This window comes from Carcharhinus amblyrhynchos, chromosome 5, assembly GCF_965287045.1.
Source record: "Carcharhinus amblyrhynchos chromosome 5, sCarAmb.v2.hapA, whole genome shotgun sequence".
Lineage (NCBI taxonomy): Eukaryota > Metazoa > Chordata > Chondrichthyes > Carcharhiniformes > Carcharhinidae > Carcharhinus > Carcharhinus amblyrhynchos.
This window is the reverse complement of record NC_137328.1, coordinates 99,571,043-99,586,311: the sequence shown is the minus strand read 5'-3', so window position 1 is coordinate 99,586,311 and position 15,269 is coordinate 99,571,043. Positions and strand designations below refer to the sequence as shown.

The window sequence follows — 15,269 nt, the reverse complement described above, 5'->3', positions numbered from 1 at the left end:
ATCATCTGCAAACTTAGCAACAGTGCCTTCAGTTGCTTCCTCCAAATTGTTAATGTATATTGTGAAAAGTTGTAGTCTCAGCACTGACCCCTGAGGCAACAGTGCTAACCACTGTGCTGCTGTGCCAGCCTCACCAAATCTCCTTACCAAATGGCGTCCAACAGCCTGATGCCTTCATTTTCAATCCTCTGGTCTTACACTTACAATTCTGCTCCTGTCTTAAGTCCCATTAATAGCATATTGCTTCCTCATAGAATCCCTACAGTGCATAAGGAGCCCATTCAGCCTAACGAGTCTTCACCAACCACAATCCCACCCAAGTTCTATCCCCGTAATCCATGTATTTATCCTGCTAATTCCCCTGACACTGAGAGCCAACTTAGCACGGCCAATCCACCTAACATCTTTGGACTGTGGGAGGAAACCAAAGCAGATACAGGGAGAATGTGCAAACTCCACACAGACAGTCACCTGAGTCGGAATTGAACCCAGGTCCCTGACGCTGTGAGGCAGCAATGCTAAACACTGCACCACCATACTGCCTCTCTGACAGTCTCATCTTCGGATTGAATGACTCACAGGTAAGTATTGTTTGTGCCATCCAAACAAAGTCATCCTAATTTAGTTAATGTAGTATGGACACTAAAACTAAAAGCTACCTTATGGAAAGTAGATATGAACAACTACCCTGACCTTCCCCAGTCTCATCTGTAAGTGTTTGCACAGCACAAATAATAGTCAAACACATTGTTAGTTCTCACCCTTTCTGCCTGCGAACAGTGTCAGTACCAGAGAGTTCGGGTTGGGTTACAGACAAACTGCCTGCACTTCAGCATAAATATTGGTGACAAACCCACGTCCACCTGGCCAGATAGCCTCACTTTAAATTTGTAAGGTTAATTAGAATGAAGTAGAACTTCCATCCATCCCTGGGAGCAAATCACACCTTACTGAATGGACAGCCAATCACAGAACAGAACCATGCGCACCACAGCTAGGAATTTAGATAGGCCAAGGAGGAGGAAGACTGGCACGGTCATAACGTCACTGAACTAGCAACATAAGAGGCCAAGGGACCAAATCTCATCACAGTACATGGTGAAATTTCAATTCAATTAACAAATGTGGAACATGAAGCTTACCTCAGAAATAGTGACCATGAAACTATCAGCAATTTATCTATTTCACTCCAAGGAAGGAAATCTGCCAACCTTACCCAATCTGACCTACAGGTAACTCCAAATCCACAGCAAAGCAGTTGACTCTTAACTGTCCTTTAGAATTATATAGCAAGCCATGCAATTCAAGGGCAATTTGGGATGGACAACAAGTGCTGGCCTTGCCAACGATGCCCATATCCCATGAAAGAACTTTACAAACAAGGTAGGTGTTCAATGATGGAGCCAGATACTCAGGTAGATTTGGGATCTTGCAAGGACCAGCGTGGCACGCTTGAGGAATATCTATGGGGAGAGGCTTCAGGTTACGGCAGGGCCTGGGCAAGAGTCATCTCTCCCACCTCAATTGGCTGGCAGTTTAAACCCACTGGGCTGCATGTTGACAGCACAGATCTTTTCTACCACTTGTTAAATTGGAACAGAGATAGGTCAAGACCCTAAATTGAGCATTAATCGCCCACTTAAGGTTCCCAATGTGTTACAACATTAATTTCAAATCATAGTGGGGGCGGAGGTGGGCAGACAGGCAGGTGGTGAGCATGAGATATTGTAATTTACGGGTCCAACTGCCTGTGGGCGGCCCACAAAATTAAGCTCTTAGTCACAATTACACGTTACACTAACACACTGATGAAAACATACCATTAGGTTAGTTAAGCTTATATCTTGGGATTCTCCCACCACTGAAAGAAAAGCAGTTAATACATATTTCATAGCAGTGTTTGATCAAAATTAGTCACCACCGTGTTTAATAATTTAGTTCAGCAGAATTGGAAGAACAGAACCCTTACATACCGTCAATAAACATAGCTGAAGAATTTGAGATGAATGAAGCATCAAACATGATATTTATTATTGTCTGCAGGCTATCAAGTTCATTCTGAGTATACTGCACTTGCAACAGGTCAACATGGACATACAAGAATAGAGATTCATCAGCGCAAGCCAGGGTGCACCTACATAAAAGTGCATAAGCACAATTTTTAATGCAATGAAAGCTGAAACAATTTTGGTCCACTCTGAACAAAATTAACTGAAAGAGAAGGCACAAGCTTTAATTAATACTGGAGCTCTGGAGGTTAGATTGAAACAGCCTGCTCAAAAGCAACAAAAAGCATCCAGCAGTTTCTATGGAAGTAGGAATTAATTGTTTCCCTTTTGCCAGGATGCTCATCAAGTGGAAGGAGTTACTTTACACTGATAATAATACTGCCCAGAAAATGTTCCATTTCCCTGCTCTACACCAACCCTGCTATAAGTTGAATCTTTCCCTCAACTTACTTTTCAGTCCCTTCAAATGCACTTCCTGAAAATTGTGAATTGTATGATTTGTATACAGAAATTCCGTGGTAGGTGTAATAATCCTTGAATTTCAATACTATTCTATTGTATTGGTTAAAACTTTGGCTATTAAACGTGGAAGCAGTGCTGTACAAGAATCTGAAGCAACCCGTCTCCCCATCAAAATGCATTTTTTTGGCCTGAAAAATCAGCAGCAGGACAAACTGATGGTGACCCATCATATCAAAGGTTCCAGTCAGAAGAACAGACCCACAGTCACTAGCGGTGGCTGACACTGTATTGAGAAAAAGCATTCCTGGTCATCGATATGGATCCTTGGAAACAAAGCACATTTTTTTGTATAATGTGCTGTCTTTTGTAGGAGAGCACTTTAATTTGAAAAATAATTGATTCCCTTCTCTCCTTCTTCCTCGACTGCCTCTCCCCCTGTCCAGAACAAAAACTACTATCCCTCATTAAGACTAATAACTTTTATTCAGGGCACTGTGTTACACTGAAGCATTATTGTGAATAGAGTAGAACTGAAAATTATAGTATTTGATTTACTCTTTGAAGAGGAAGCTCTTCATATTATCAGTGCTAAAAACCTCCGCTTCTGAGCCATTGTTGGATCCGGACATGGGGGAACATTCTCCTCTTTAATTAAAAGAAAGGAAAGTTCTTGTTTCACAAAAGTTCTTTTGTAGATTATTGAGCATTCCTTAGAAGTGCCAGCTTTTATAGGTTCACAACACTAAAGTGCTCCTTTGTAGACAAGTGAGGATCAAATGACAGATATAATAATGGGCTTCTCATCATTGCTGAGAAAATTTTGAAAAGACAAGCATGCATGCCATCCAGAACTATGCACCTTCTCAGGAACTTGCTTTTGTTGTCTTGTTTCAGTTAGGTGCTGATACAGCACATAGAATATCACATAGAATATGCTGATACTAGAAGTTCAAAGTGATGATTTTATTTGCCTCGAAGATTTGAAGGCTCCATTGGAAATATTGCAAGTTTATTATAGTCTTATCCAGAGGGGCCAGCACTAAATCATATGCTTCTGGTTGGCTTTGGTCAATAGTATACATGCCTGTCTGTGTGAATTGTATCCTGCCTGCATATACATTACACTTCAAGCATCATACTTTAATAGAAACATAGAAACTAGAAGCAGGAGTTGGCCATTTGGCCGATTGAGCCTGTTCCACCATTCATTTTGATCATGACTGATTCAATATCTTGATCCTGCCTTCTCCCCATTTCCCATGATCCTTTTAGCCCCAAGAGTTACATCTAGCTTCTTCTTGAAATCATACAACTACAATGTGGTAGCGAATTCCACAGATTCACTACTCAGTGAAGAAATTTCTCCTCACCCCACTCTCAAACTATCACCCCTAATTCTGGACTCCCCCAGCATTGGGAATATTCTCTCTGAATGTACCCTGTCAGTTCCATAAGTTTCTATGAGATCCTTTCTCATTCTTCTAAACTCCAAGAATACAATCCTAACAGACTTAGTCTCTCCTGAAATGACAGACCTGCTAGCCCAGAAATCAGTCTGGTAAACCTTTGCTGCATTCCCTTTATTCTTCCTCAGGTAAGGACACCAAATCTACACTCAATACTCCAGATGTGGCCTCACCAATGCCCTTTAGATATAAAACATTTCTTTAAAGCAGGAAAGCCAGTCACTGATCTGAAGCCTGAAGGTTACAAACGATTGCCAACTGCTTTATAAGCAACTACACTTATCTGGATTAGTCCTTCTGGGCCACCTCTCCACAAGTAGCTAGTGAGTAATGGCCAAAACGAGACAAGTCAAGGTGGGAGCTAAATTCCACAATCGTGTCGTCAGCCACCACACACTAATCATCAGCTGCCAAGGAAAATCTGATATCTTGAACGAGAACTAAGGGATGACACATTACAGCTGTATAAAAAGAGGGCAACGGGAAATTTGGAAAGGCAAAAGTATCTAGTCAGTAAAGCCAATGCTGACAAGATGAAGATTACTGGCAATATAAAAGAAATTCTAAGAAAAATACATGGAAGGGCTTAAAGCATTTAAGGAAGTCAAGCTCTGCATCCGGATCTGGATGGATTGCATGCAGAATATTTCAGGTAATTAAATAAAACTGAATGTGATTTAGTGTGCTAAGGTGGGGGTGAGGAAGTTAGGGCAATATTGAGCAATGAAGATCCTGGCATCAAGGGTGAAAGCAGGCTTGTTGGACTTATTAGCTGGATCTCTGTGAAGGACATTCTGAAGAAACAAGGAATGAATTAGCTGAAGTAGTGTAGAATTAGAAATTATGTTATGGTTGTAGATGATTTCCAATGTATCTCAGGAGGTGAAGATGGGATGGGTGGTGTGGTAGACAGGAATATAGAAAAGTTAAGCATCTGAGAATCCATGCATGGAGAAGCGAGTGTGATAAGTCCAGGCATTTAATTTATATCCCTTCATTAAAAGATGTGGAGATGCTGGTGTTGGATTGGGGTGGGCACAGTAAGAAGCCTCACAACACCGGTTTAAAGTCCAAAAGGTTTGTTTGGAATCACCAAGTTTCGGAGAGCTGCTGCTTCATCAAGTGAGTGGAGAGGTAGGTTCATAAACACGGCATAAGTTAGAGAAACATGGAGATTTAATTTTGCATTATTGCACTGCAGTATGACTTTCTTTCAAGATATGGGACTGTAATCAAGCCATTCTGTGAAGCTGGTTTTAGACCAGAAACAGATAGCCAGAAAGTGTAACTTGTGTGTGACAACTTAACACAAGGCAGTTTGGTTATAAGTGTGGATTAGGCATTTAGGTTGGGCTTTTCTGGTCCCATCCACTGCTGGAATCGTCCAGTCCCATCGAATGTTAATGGACATGTGACAGGCCTCCTGCATTCTCAATGGCAGGACTGGAAAATCCTGGCCTTATAACGGAAAAAGTTGGAAATAACATTGGGAACGGCCATTCAGTTCAAGTCTGTCTCACCGTTCAAGTGGGTCATGGATGACATGCATCTTAATTCCACCTACCCAGGTTAGTTCCATGCCCCCTAATATGGTACTGAACAAAAATCTATTTTAGCTTTTGAATTATTTAATGTGGCCTCAGCAATTTTTTTTGAGGGAGAGAATTCCAGATTCTCATTACTCTTGTGCGTGATGGAGAGCATCCTGACCCCATTCCAAACAACCTCGTTCTAATAGTGAAGTTATGTTTGCTTGTTCTGGACTTCACCTCCAAAGTAAAGTTTCTCTCCAGCTACCCTCCAAATCCTACCACCTTAAAATCTTCAAGTAGGTCAATACTTAAATGCTGTATACTCAATAAAAGTGTTCCCAGAATGTGTCAGCTGAAAGAATCTTTACACATTACAGGTAAATGTACAGAGCTTACACTTAAACACACTGACCTTTGGTAATCCAACTGACTCCATTGCCCTGAGCCACTGTACTGTATTGTCCGTGTGCCGAAAATGTAGTCCGGAACGCTTGATATAAAGAAAATGAATAATTTTATTAGCTTTGTGAGCTTTTGATTCACGATGAATCAAATTTGATTCACGATATAATACGATGAATATTTAAACTATAAATGCTTTTCAGTAATTGTTTACATGCTTAATGGTATTTATTAATGTGCAACATTTCACTAGATTTAAGTCTGACATTGCCACCAAGGCTCGAGTTACCAAAGTGTTATCCTTCAGCAGAAGCACTCATGTCCTTGGTAAAGGTTTCACTTTTGGTTTATTTTGGCAAAGTAGCTTGTTATGTGTATTCCAGACCAGACCTCAAATCTATCACAGTACCAGACAAGGCCCTCAAGTTTGCTGCAATCCAGTCACGGACCAGTAATTTTTTTTGTCGATGTACAGAAAACTCCAGACCCACACTCTTAACTGTCCTCTGAACTGACGTACCAAGTCATTTAGTTCTAGGGCAATTCAGGACAGGAAACAATTGCTTTCCTTGCCAGTGGCATCCACCTACCCTGAAAAGGAGAAAATACATTTTCTTCCAGGAGCTGAGCTGATCAACAACCAGGATTGCACCCCTGAGTTGGCATGTTGAAACACAAGCTTTTCAATCCCAGCTTCTCAGTCATGCTTCTGCCAACACCGCTTCGGGCCCAAGACCCCCATCTCCTCAGCTGTGCCAAGCAAATTCTGCTCCTGGGTTTTCCCAAACCCCGACTGCTGGTAGCACAGAATCATCAGCAGCTCCCAGGGCTTTTCTCAGCTGCAGCCCCCTCAACGCTGAGCTAACAGCAGCACCTGAGATGCATGATGCAGACTCTCCTCTCCATCTGCTGCCGACGGACTGCTGTTCATCCTGCCTCTTGAACTGATTGATGTGACCCGTTAACACATCCCAACATGGTTCAAATGCGTCGACTCTTGGTACATTCTGAGCCTTATGTTTCAATCCCCATTCACCAAGAGTCACTCTCCCCAGGTATGCAATTACTGTGGTTCCACCCCTAAAATATATGCAGACCAAAAGAAAATCCCAATCACAGATTTCATCACATGTACCATCATGTGATTATCATCATAGAGTGGACGTTGAGAGGATGTTTCCACTAGTAGGAAAAACTAGAACCAGAGGGTACAACTTCAGGCTAACGGGATGATCCTTTGAAAGAGACAAGAAGGAATTTCTTCAGTCAGAGTGTGGTGAATCTGTGGAACTCTTTGCCACAACAGGCTGTGGAGGCCAGCTCATTGAGACAGAGTTATATAGGTTCTTGATTAAAAAGGGGATCAGGGGTTATGGGGAAAAAAAACAGGAGAATGGGGATGAGAAAACTATCAGCCATGATTGAATGGTGGAGCAAACCCGATGGGCCGAGTGGCCTAATTCTGCTCCTATGTCTTATGGTCTTATCATCATTGAACGTTATTCGAATGACATGTCAGTTGAACGAGAACTTGAATTTTAGTTGCCAAATATATTAAACAGCAAAAGAACAAGAAAGAAAGAACAGAAAAGCTTCTTATACAACCCCTTACGTACTGGAAAACAAATAATTTGCAACCGCCCTGTTAAAGTGTGATAAAATAACATTGGTGTATAGTCGTTTTTTTCCTTTTCTCATCAGCTATGTGAGCGACCTGGCCTGACTTATTTGCGTTCGACACCTTGAAGAGGATTCACCGATTTGAAAGAAAACATTTTGCCTGCAGTAAATGCCTTCAAAAGCTGAAAAAAAACAAGACCAGCAGATTTATTCAACTGTCAAAAGAAGCTGCTTAAGACCTGTGCACCTGAGTTTATTGGTTTAAGTACACAATCAACCACAAAAAATGTGCACATGAAGTGTAATGAAACGTTATGAATGCAATCCTATGGTCTGCTCACTTCAATAAATACTTTACTGGATCAGCCACAATTGTGCGTGTGAACATAACTTAACATTTTTATTGCGTTTTTTGACTATTATTAAAGGTCCTGTGGTATTGCTAAGAGTGAGTCCAAGGTCTTGCTGTTTTGTAACTAAAGAGGCCACTTAGCAGAAAATACATCAGCTGAAGCCACTGATTTATGATGACTGAGTTAAATTGTACAGTTAATACCTTATATTCTGGGATGTGCGTCAGGACAGAATTCACCGTTGACATCCATTTTTCCTGTTACTAAGTGTTCTTGACTCTGCAACTCACCAGGCCTCTTTAGAAAGCAGTTTCCAAATCCATGACCTCTACCACGTAGAATAACAAGGGCAGCAGACAAACTAGAAGCAGGTGTAGGCCATTCGGCCTGTCCAGGCTGCTCCACTATTCATTTTGACCATGGCTGATCATCAAATTCAATATCCTGATCACCTCCTTCCCTCCCGCATATCCCTTGATCCCTTTGGCCCTAAGAGCTATGTCTAATTTCTTCTTGAAATCAGACAATGTTTTGGCCTCAACTACATTCTGTTGTAGTGAATTCCACACATTTACCACCCTCAATGAAGAAATTTCTCCTCATCTCAGTTCTACTGAGGGCAATGGAGGCCGTCGCCCATCCCTTCGGAACATGGAAACACACCACCACCAGTAAGCTCCCTTCCAAGCCGTTCTCCATCCTAACTTGGAACTATATCATTATTCCTTCACTGTTGTTGGGTCAGAATCCTGGAAACTCCCTCCTTGGCAGCAATGGGATATACCTGCACCAGACAGAAAATGGTTCAAGAAAGCAGCTCCCCACCGTTGCCTCAAGGGCGAGTTGGGATGGGCAATGAATGCTGGCCTGCCCAGTGACAACCACATTCTATGACTGAATTATTTTTTAAAAAAGCATCATCTTCGGACCATAAGACATGCAAACAGAATTAGGCCACTCGGCCCATCGAGTCTGCTCTGCCATTCAATCATGGCTGATTATTTTTCTCATCCCCATTCTCCTGCCTTTTCCCCACAACCCCTGATTCCCTTATCAATTAAGAACCTATCAATTTCTGTCTTAAAGACATTCAATGACCTGGCCTCCACAGCTATCTGCAGCAAAGAGGTCCAGATTCACCACTCTCTGGCTGAAGAAATTCCTCCTCATCTTTGTTGTAAAGAATCGTTCTTTCAGCCTGAGGTTGTGCCCTCTGGTTTTAGTTCTTCCTACTAGTTGAAACATCCCTTCCATGTCCACTTTATCCAGGCCTTGCAGTATCCTGTAAGTTTCAATAAGATCCCCCCCCGCACCCCCCTCATCCTTCTAAACCCCAACGAGTACAGACCCAGAGTCCTCAACCAAGGCCCTCAACTTAAGACATGCTTTCATCTTTATCAGTGGCTTTTTTTTTTAAGCGGAATACACTTCTGTAAGACGTATGCAACATTTACCTAGTTTGAAACTATTTTCTTGGGTGCATGTAGCTATTACTAGGGGGCATAACTATAAGGTTCACGGTGGGAGATATAGGAGGGATGACCGAGGTAGATTCTTTACTCAGAGTGGTTGGGGTGTGGAATACACTGCCTGCTGTGATAGCGGAGTCAGACACTTTAGGAACTTTCAAGCGGTTATTGGATAGGCACATGGAGCACACCAGAATGATAGGGAGTGGGATAGCTTGATCTTGGGTTGGACATAGTTCGGCACAACATTGAGGGCCGAAGGGCCTGTACTGTTCTATGTTCTATGAAAGTATCACCAGAAAGGTGAGTAGTGTCTACGCCCTAACTAGCATGGGACTGACGTGGTCACGGGGTCAATGACCCTTGATTTTTGCAGTGCTGCAGTGGATTTTCCCAACAGTTTGGACATTCTGGAATTTGAATATGCTGGGTGATCATGGTGCTTGGCAACATTTTTGAAATAATTGGGGCTGGATTTACCAAGGTGCCATATTCTCTGCCTGTGTGACTAAAAAGTCAGTTGGGAGCCTGCCCACCAAAAAATGGTAAGCCCAGAACCAAAAACGCTTGGCAGGGCAAGACTTCAACTGCCACCTTACAGACCTGCCAGTGAATCCAATTGGCAATGACTAGCTGGACAATAGTCAGTCACTGAAGAGGTGGTGGTTGTAGATGCCAGACTGAAACAAGTCCGGGATACAGATAGGGCCTGGCTGGTAGGCTCCAGTGAGGGGGTGAGGGGTCCAGATTTGAGGCACCGGATGATGGGGATGGGGTGGGGCAAGGGAAGGTTAAATGCAGATTGAACTTCCATCATCCTCTTCTTCATGTTCCCCCCTTGCCTAACATCAGCTCCCCAACTCACCTAGTGAAAACTACAGGCTGCCCATCTAGTGTGTGCCACCCCTACCACAGGTAAATTAGCAAGAGAGGTGGGATGGGCACTCAAGTGGCCATTAATTGGATACATAAGGGCCTCAGTGGACTCAAGGCAGGCAAGATGCCCAACTGCTCCACAGCATCATGTAAAATGATATTAAGTCAGGGGCTTGCGGGGAAGACAGTGAACAGGCCACACTTGCATTTTACAAGTTCACCCTGCCTCCAACTTCCAAATACACTAACTCAGGGCAGTAAAATCCAGTCTGATGTTACACGGCTCAGAGATAGGAAGAGCAAAGTTGAGCAGATTTAAAAGATTGCATTGCATGTAAACAAAGAGACGGTTGGTTTAATAACTGTTCACAGTAAAAAAACTAACCATATAATTCATGCTTCATAAGGGTTCGAAAATTTATGTTTTCCACAGATGCAATGCTTTGATGTAATTTATTGTTCAGTATTCAAGTCCCAAACACTTGGCTCAATCGATATGTTTCATATCATTGTCTGGCAGGAAATGGCATGGTCCTCTCACTAACATTGATAAAACCCACTGCAAGAGATTGATCACAAATGGAAGTCCGAAAAGATACATGATTAATGTTGTTTGCAGATTTATAAATTAAATGATATGCTTTAGAGTTTGTTTTCCCACTCAACTGCAAAAGAACAGCACTCACAAAATGTTAGTACTTTGACTCGAAAGAGATCATTAACCATGTTGAGAACAAAAAGAAACGCTGAGACACATTTGATGGACAACATCCAATCAAGTTATGTACGGAAAAATTTCAGTGGAGCCAAACCCAGTCAGTCAAATTGATCTTTAAAGCCATTTGGAAAAGACAATGGAAGAAGATGCATGATGGATCAAAAATCTACCCTGCTTTGAATCACGGGCTCTATTGCTTATTATTGTGAATAGTTAATAGATTGTGTTATTACAAGTTTATTGTGATGGCTCTGGGCCATCTCGGGAGATGGCGGACTGCCCCCACAGTGTGTGCCATTTCTGGATTGAACATCAGCTATTGTGGTTGTAGAGGCTGATTCACGAGTACTAGTCTGTTCCATTGCTGGCATAGGGCAGCATGGTGGCACACAGTAGCTGTCTCACAGCGCCAGGGGCCCGAGTTCGATTCCCAGTTTGGGTGACCATGCACAGTTTGCATGTTCGCCCCACGTCTGCGTGAGTTTTCCCCAGGTGCTCCAGTTTCCTCCCACTATCCGAAGTTGTGCTGGTTAGGTGCAGCCATCATGCTAAATTCTCTCTGTGTGCCCGAACAGGTGTTGGAGTGTGGCGACTGGGGGTTTTTCACAGTAACTACAATTGCAGTGTTAATGTAAGCCTACTTGACACTAATTAATAAATTAAATAAATAGTGTTAGCCAGTGGGTGACTGATGTTTCTTTCCTTCTAGTGAGCTCTCTCTTTTTTGCATTGTCATTTTATTGTACACTTCTTTTTCCATATCCTTCCTGGCTGCTCGTCTCCAGGCACTCTGGTTAGCAGTGAGGACTTTCCATGCATGGACTCCAATCCCGGGCAACTCGAGGTTTCACTCACAAACATCTCTGTACCGCAGGCATGGGTGACTTGTTGGTTTAATACTGATGTCAAACTGCCACAGAGGAAGTCTTGGCGATTTGGCTATCATCCATTCTGCTCACATGGCCCAGGCAATGGAGTCATTGCTGACACAAGAGAGCAAACATGTGGCAGATTCAGGCACTTTTGTGCTTCTATATTCAGCACTCTGCCTTAGTGAGAGATGTCCCATATTCATCTGAGGTTGTAGAGGTGGAAGCTGCTCAGCTGTTTCTCTTGGCTGGTACAAGTTGTCCATTCCTTGCTACTGTAAAGAAGGATGCTGACAACACAAGGCTGGCCCACGTGAAGCTTTGCATTTTTGGTTAGTTTGCTTTAAGTCCACACATGACTTCTCAATTTGACACGACAGATAGGGCCTTGGCAATCCTGGTGCAGATTAGACAGAGACAGATTACTGGTAATTGCTGATCTAAGGTAAGTGAAGCTATCAATGACCTCCAACGTGAGGCTGTCAAAGTTAACAGAAAGTTCAGTCTCCACATCCTGATCTGTAACTTTGGTCTTCTTGTTGCTGATGGTCAGTCCAAATTCCCTGCAGACCCGGGAGAACTGATCTACAAGCTGCTGCAAGTGAATTTCAGTTTGGGATGCCAGTGTGTCGCATCAGCAAACTACAACTCACAAACTCGGACTCTGCATTATTTTAGTCGTGGTGCGCAGCCTTACCGAGTTGAACAGCCTATTGACAGCTCTAGTGTGCTGATAGCTAACCCTCATTTTCACTGCTAAAAGGGTACAAGAGCAGCATGGAGGAAAATGCACCAAAGAGAGTTGGTGCCAGGACACTGCCCTGCTTCACCCCACTGCTGATCATGAAAGCATCTGATGTTGTTCTATTGTAACTATTGGTATTCTTCTACATTTGTAACATCTGCTTTAATTTGTTATAGGTTTTGCCCCTCTCTTCTGATGGGATGTCTACATCTTGTTTCATCTGTTCATTGCTTCATGTTAATCCATTTTCACCCTGATTTAAATGGCCTGCTCAAGCAGTTCCTTGCTAGTAGTTGGTTACTCTTAAAACCAGATGAGGAGTGAACTGGCTCCCCTCTATCAAGCCTCTGCAGTCGGTCACAGCAAAGGTTTTTAGTTTTTTTTATCCACGCATGTCTTTTTCACATCTCAAATATATTTATTTTTTACTGTCTATGCAGCGATCAAAAAGGAGCCAAACATGAGGAATCCTGGAATATGTTTACTAGCTACTAAACCTGAGGTTGAATAATTAAACACTATGCTACACATAAACAGATATCAGAAGGAAAAAGAAGTCAGTCCAAATAAAAGTTAAGACAATATGGTTAACTCCATGTATTGTTTGTTCTTGAGGTACAGATTATAGAACGCTGCAGCTGCTTTAAGTGAGCTGGTTTCTTTAAAATCCCAGAATTGAAGTCCATATCAATACATTTACTGGAAACAATTTCCTTCTCTTTTAAAATCTGTGATCTGTCTTCCAGAAGTTGGTGGGTTTCTTTCTGCTGGATACCCACTATCGCTGGTTGAATATTTTAAGACTGTAGAGATAGGGGTTTACTTGACACAGAGAGAGAGGAAGAGAGTGAGATTCCTCACTGCTCTATTAGCAGCTTCTCAAAGGCAAATTGGAGTTCTTAAAAGTCCTGCTTGCTGTATCTTTCAAAGGAATTCAATTACCATGGCTGCTGTGGTCATTGGTATTAGCAAGTATTCACATTTTGATGTTTCATCTCAGAATCCTTTAACACATTTCAATATAGTGGAAATCAATAGGGGATATGTTTCTTTAATTCTCTACAGGGAGCTTGTGTGTCTGTTTGTTGTATACCCTAACTGGCGAGCAGTTCCCCATTGTTGTGATGGACACTTGGTCTTCACTGACTCAAAGATGCAAATGACATGTCTATTTGTTTCAATGATCCTTTTTGAAGTGGATCTTCATATCCCCAGGTGTGAACTTTCATGCCTGCAGTACAATCTATATAGTAACTTTCCAGAAAAGGTCAACTTACAAGCCCAGACATCAGATAACTCCTGGTAGCCATCTTTAGTAGTGTATTTTCTTTTCTCCAGAAAGGGTTCTTTTTAAACAGTTCAGCATGCTTTTACTTAGCTGGTGAAGTTACAGGTAGATATCACTCACAATTTCATTCAACTATCAGTCACAATTTTCTGTCATTATGACATTACGCACCTTCATATGCTTAATAATTTGCATTTTCTACTGTAAGAATGAACTGGAGCTATGATTGGCTATTCCAACAGGGCTGCCCATGTGCTGAACACCCAGTTTTACTTTACCTCAAGTTAGGTGTGGATTGTTCAACTAGTGTGCATGCATCAGGCAGACTCCCTGCCTTTGAAATCTAGTTTGACTGAGTTTTACAGGATAACATAAGATTTTCATGAAACCTAATTGCAGATTTTGACTATTATTAAAGATCACTTTGGCATTTATTTAGCTCAGTTTGGACCTCAAAGCAAAACATGTTGAAACTGGGTTTCCCTATCACTGGAACTTGGTTAACCTATGCCTCACTGAAATTTCATATATAGTGAAGATACCAAAGGAATTACTGATCTAATATATGGATATCAAAATTAACAAAATATTACATGAGGCAGAGTCAAGGGTAATGTAGGACCTTTAAAAACTGATGCGGACAATACTGCAAGGGAAAACAAGGAAGTCACAGCTTTGTTGAATAATTATTTTGTGCCAGACTGCAGTAAAGGAAAAGGATAATATCCTTAACATCACGAGGAAGCTAATAATGTATCAAAAGTGTAATACACCAAATTTAGCATAGGCAACAAAATGACATTCCAAAAATATAACAGCACTAAAGACTGCCAAAAGTTTTGATTGCTTCTAACCAAGTGTTTATTTAAAAAAAGAAATTGTGAGGATATTGCAGATGGTTAAGCCATAATCTTCCAAAGTTCTCTCGATTCAGAGATACACTTAGATTTTATTTTCTTTTGCGGGGCATTACTGGCAAGACCAGCATCTTTACTGCCTGTCCCCAAGAATCTTTGAGAAGGTGATGGTGATCTGCCTCCTTGAACTGCTGCAGTCCATGTGATGTAGGTACACCCAGTGTTGCTAGAGAGCAAGTTCCAGAATTTTGACCCAGCGACAGTGAAGCAATGGTGATATATTTCCAAGTCAGGATAACGAGTGGCTTGAATGGAGAACTTCCAAGTGGTGATATTCCCATGTGTCTGCTGTTCTGGATACACTACCTAGAATTAAAAGATGTAATCTCAAGATGCACTACATCCCTTGAAGTCCTAATGCACTGGCTCTGAGAATTGCCAGGGAAGTTGAACTTCTGATGGGCAATTCATCTGCTCCCCTGACTCCTCTGAAATGGTTCTTACTCTGAATCAAATCTTTCCTGACTTCAGAAAAAAAAAACGAGGTTTTTCGTCAGCAGGGTGATTGGGCGGAGCCTAAATTGCCCAAAAGCCTGCTGATAG

The 15,269-nt window shown here is 42.0% G+C and overlaps 1 protein-coding gene across 1 annotated transcript in view; it reads right to left on the bottom strand.

Moving 5' to 3' along the window:
• iqgap2 (IQ motif containing GTPase activating protein 2) overlaps positions 1 to 15,269 on the bottom strand; it is a 323,133-nt gene that overhangs the window by 158,500 nt on the left and 149,364 nt on the right. Inside the window, exon 4 of the mRNA XM_080189314.1 lies at positions 5,882 to 5,959. Coding sequence (XP_080045440.1) covers positions 5,882 to 5,959 — 78 coding nt within the window. The remainder of the gene's footprint in view (positions 1 to 5,881; positions 5,960 to 15,269) is intronic.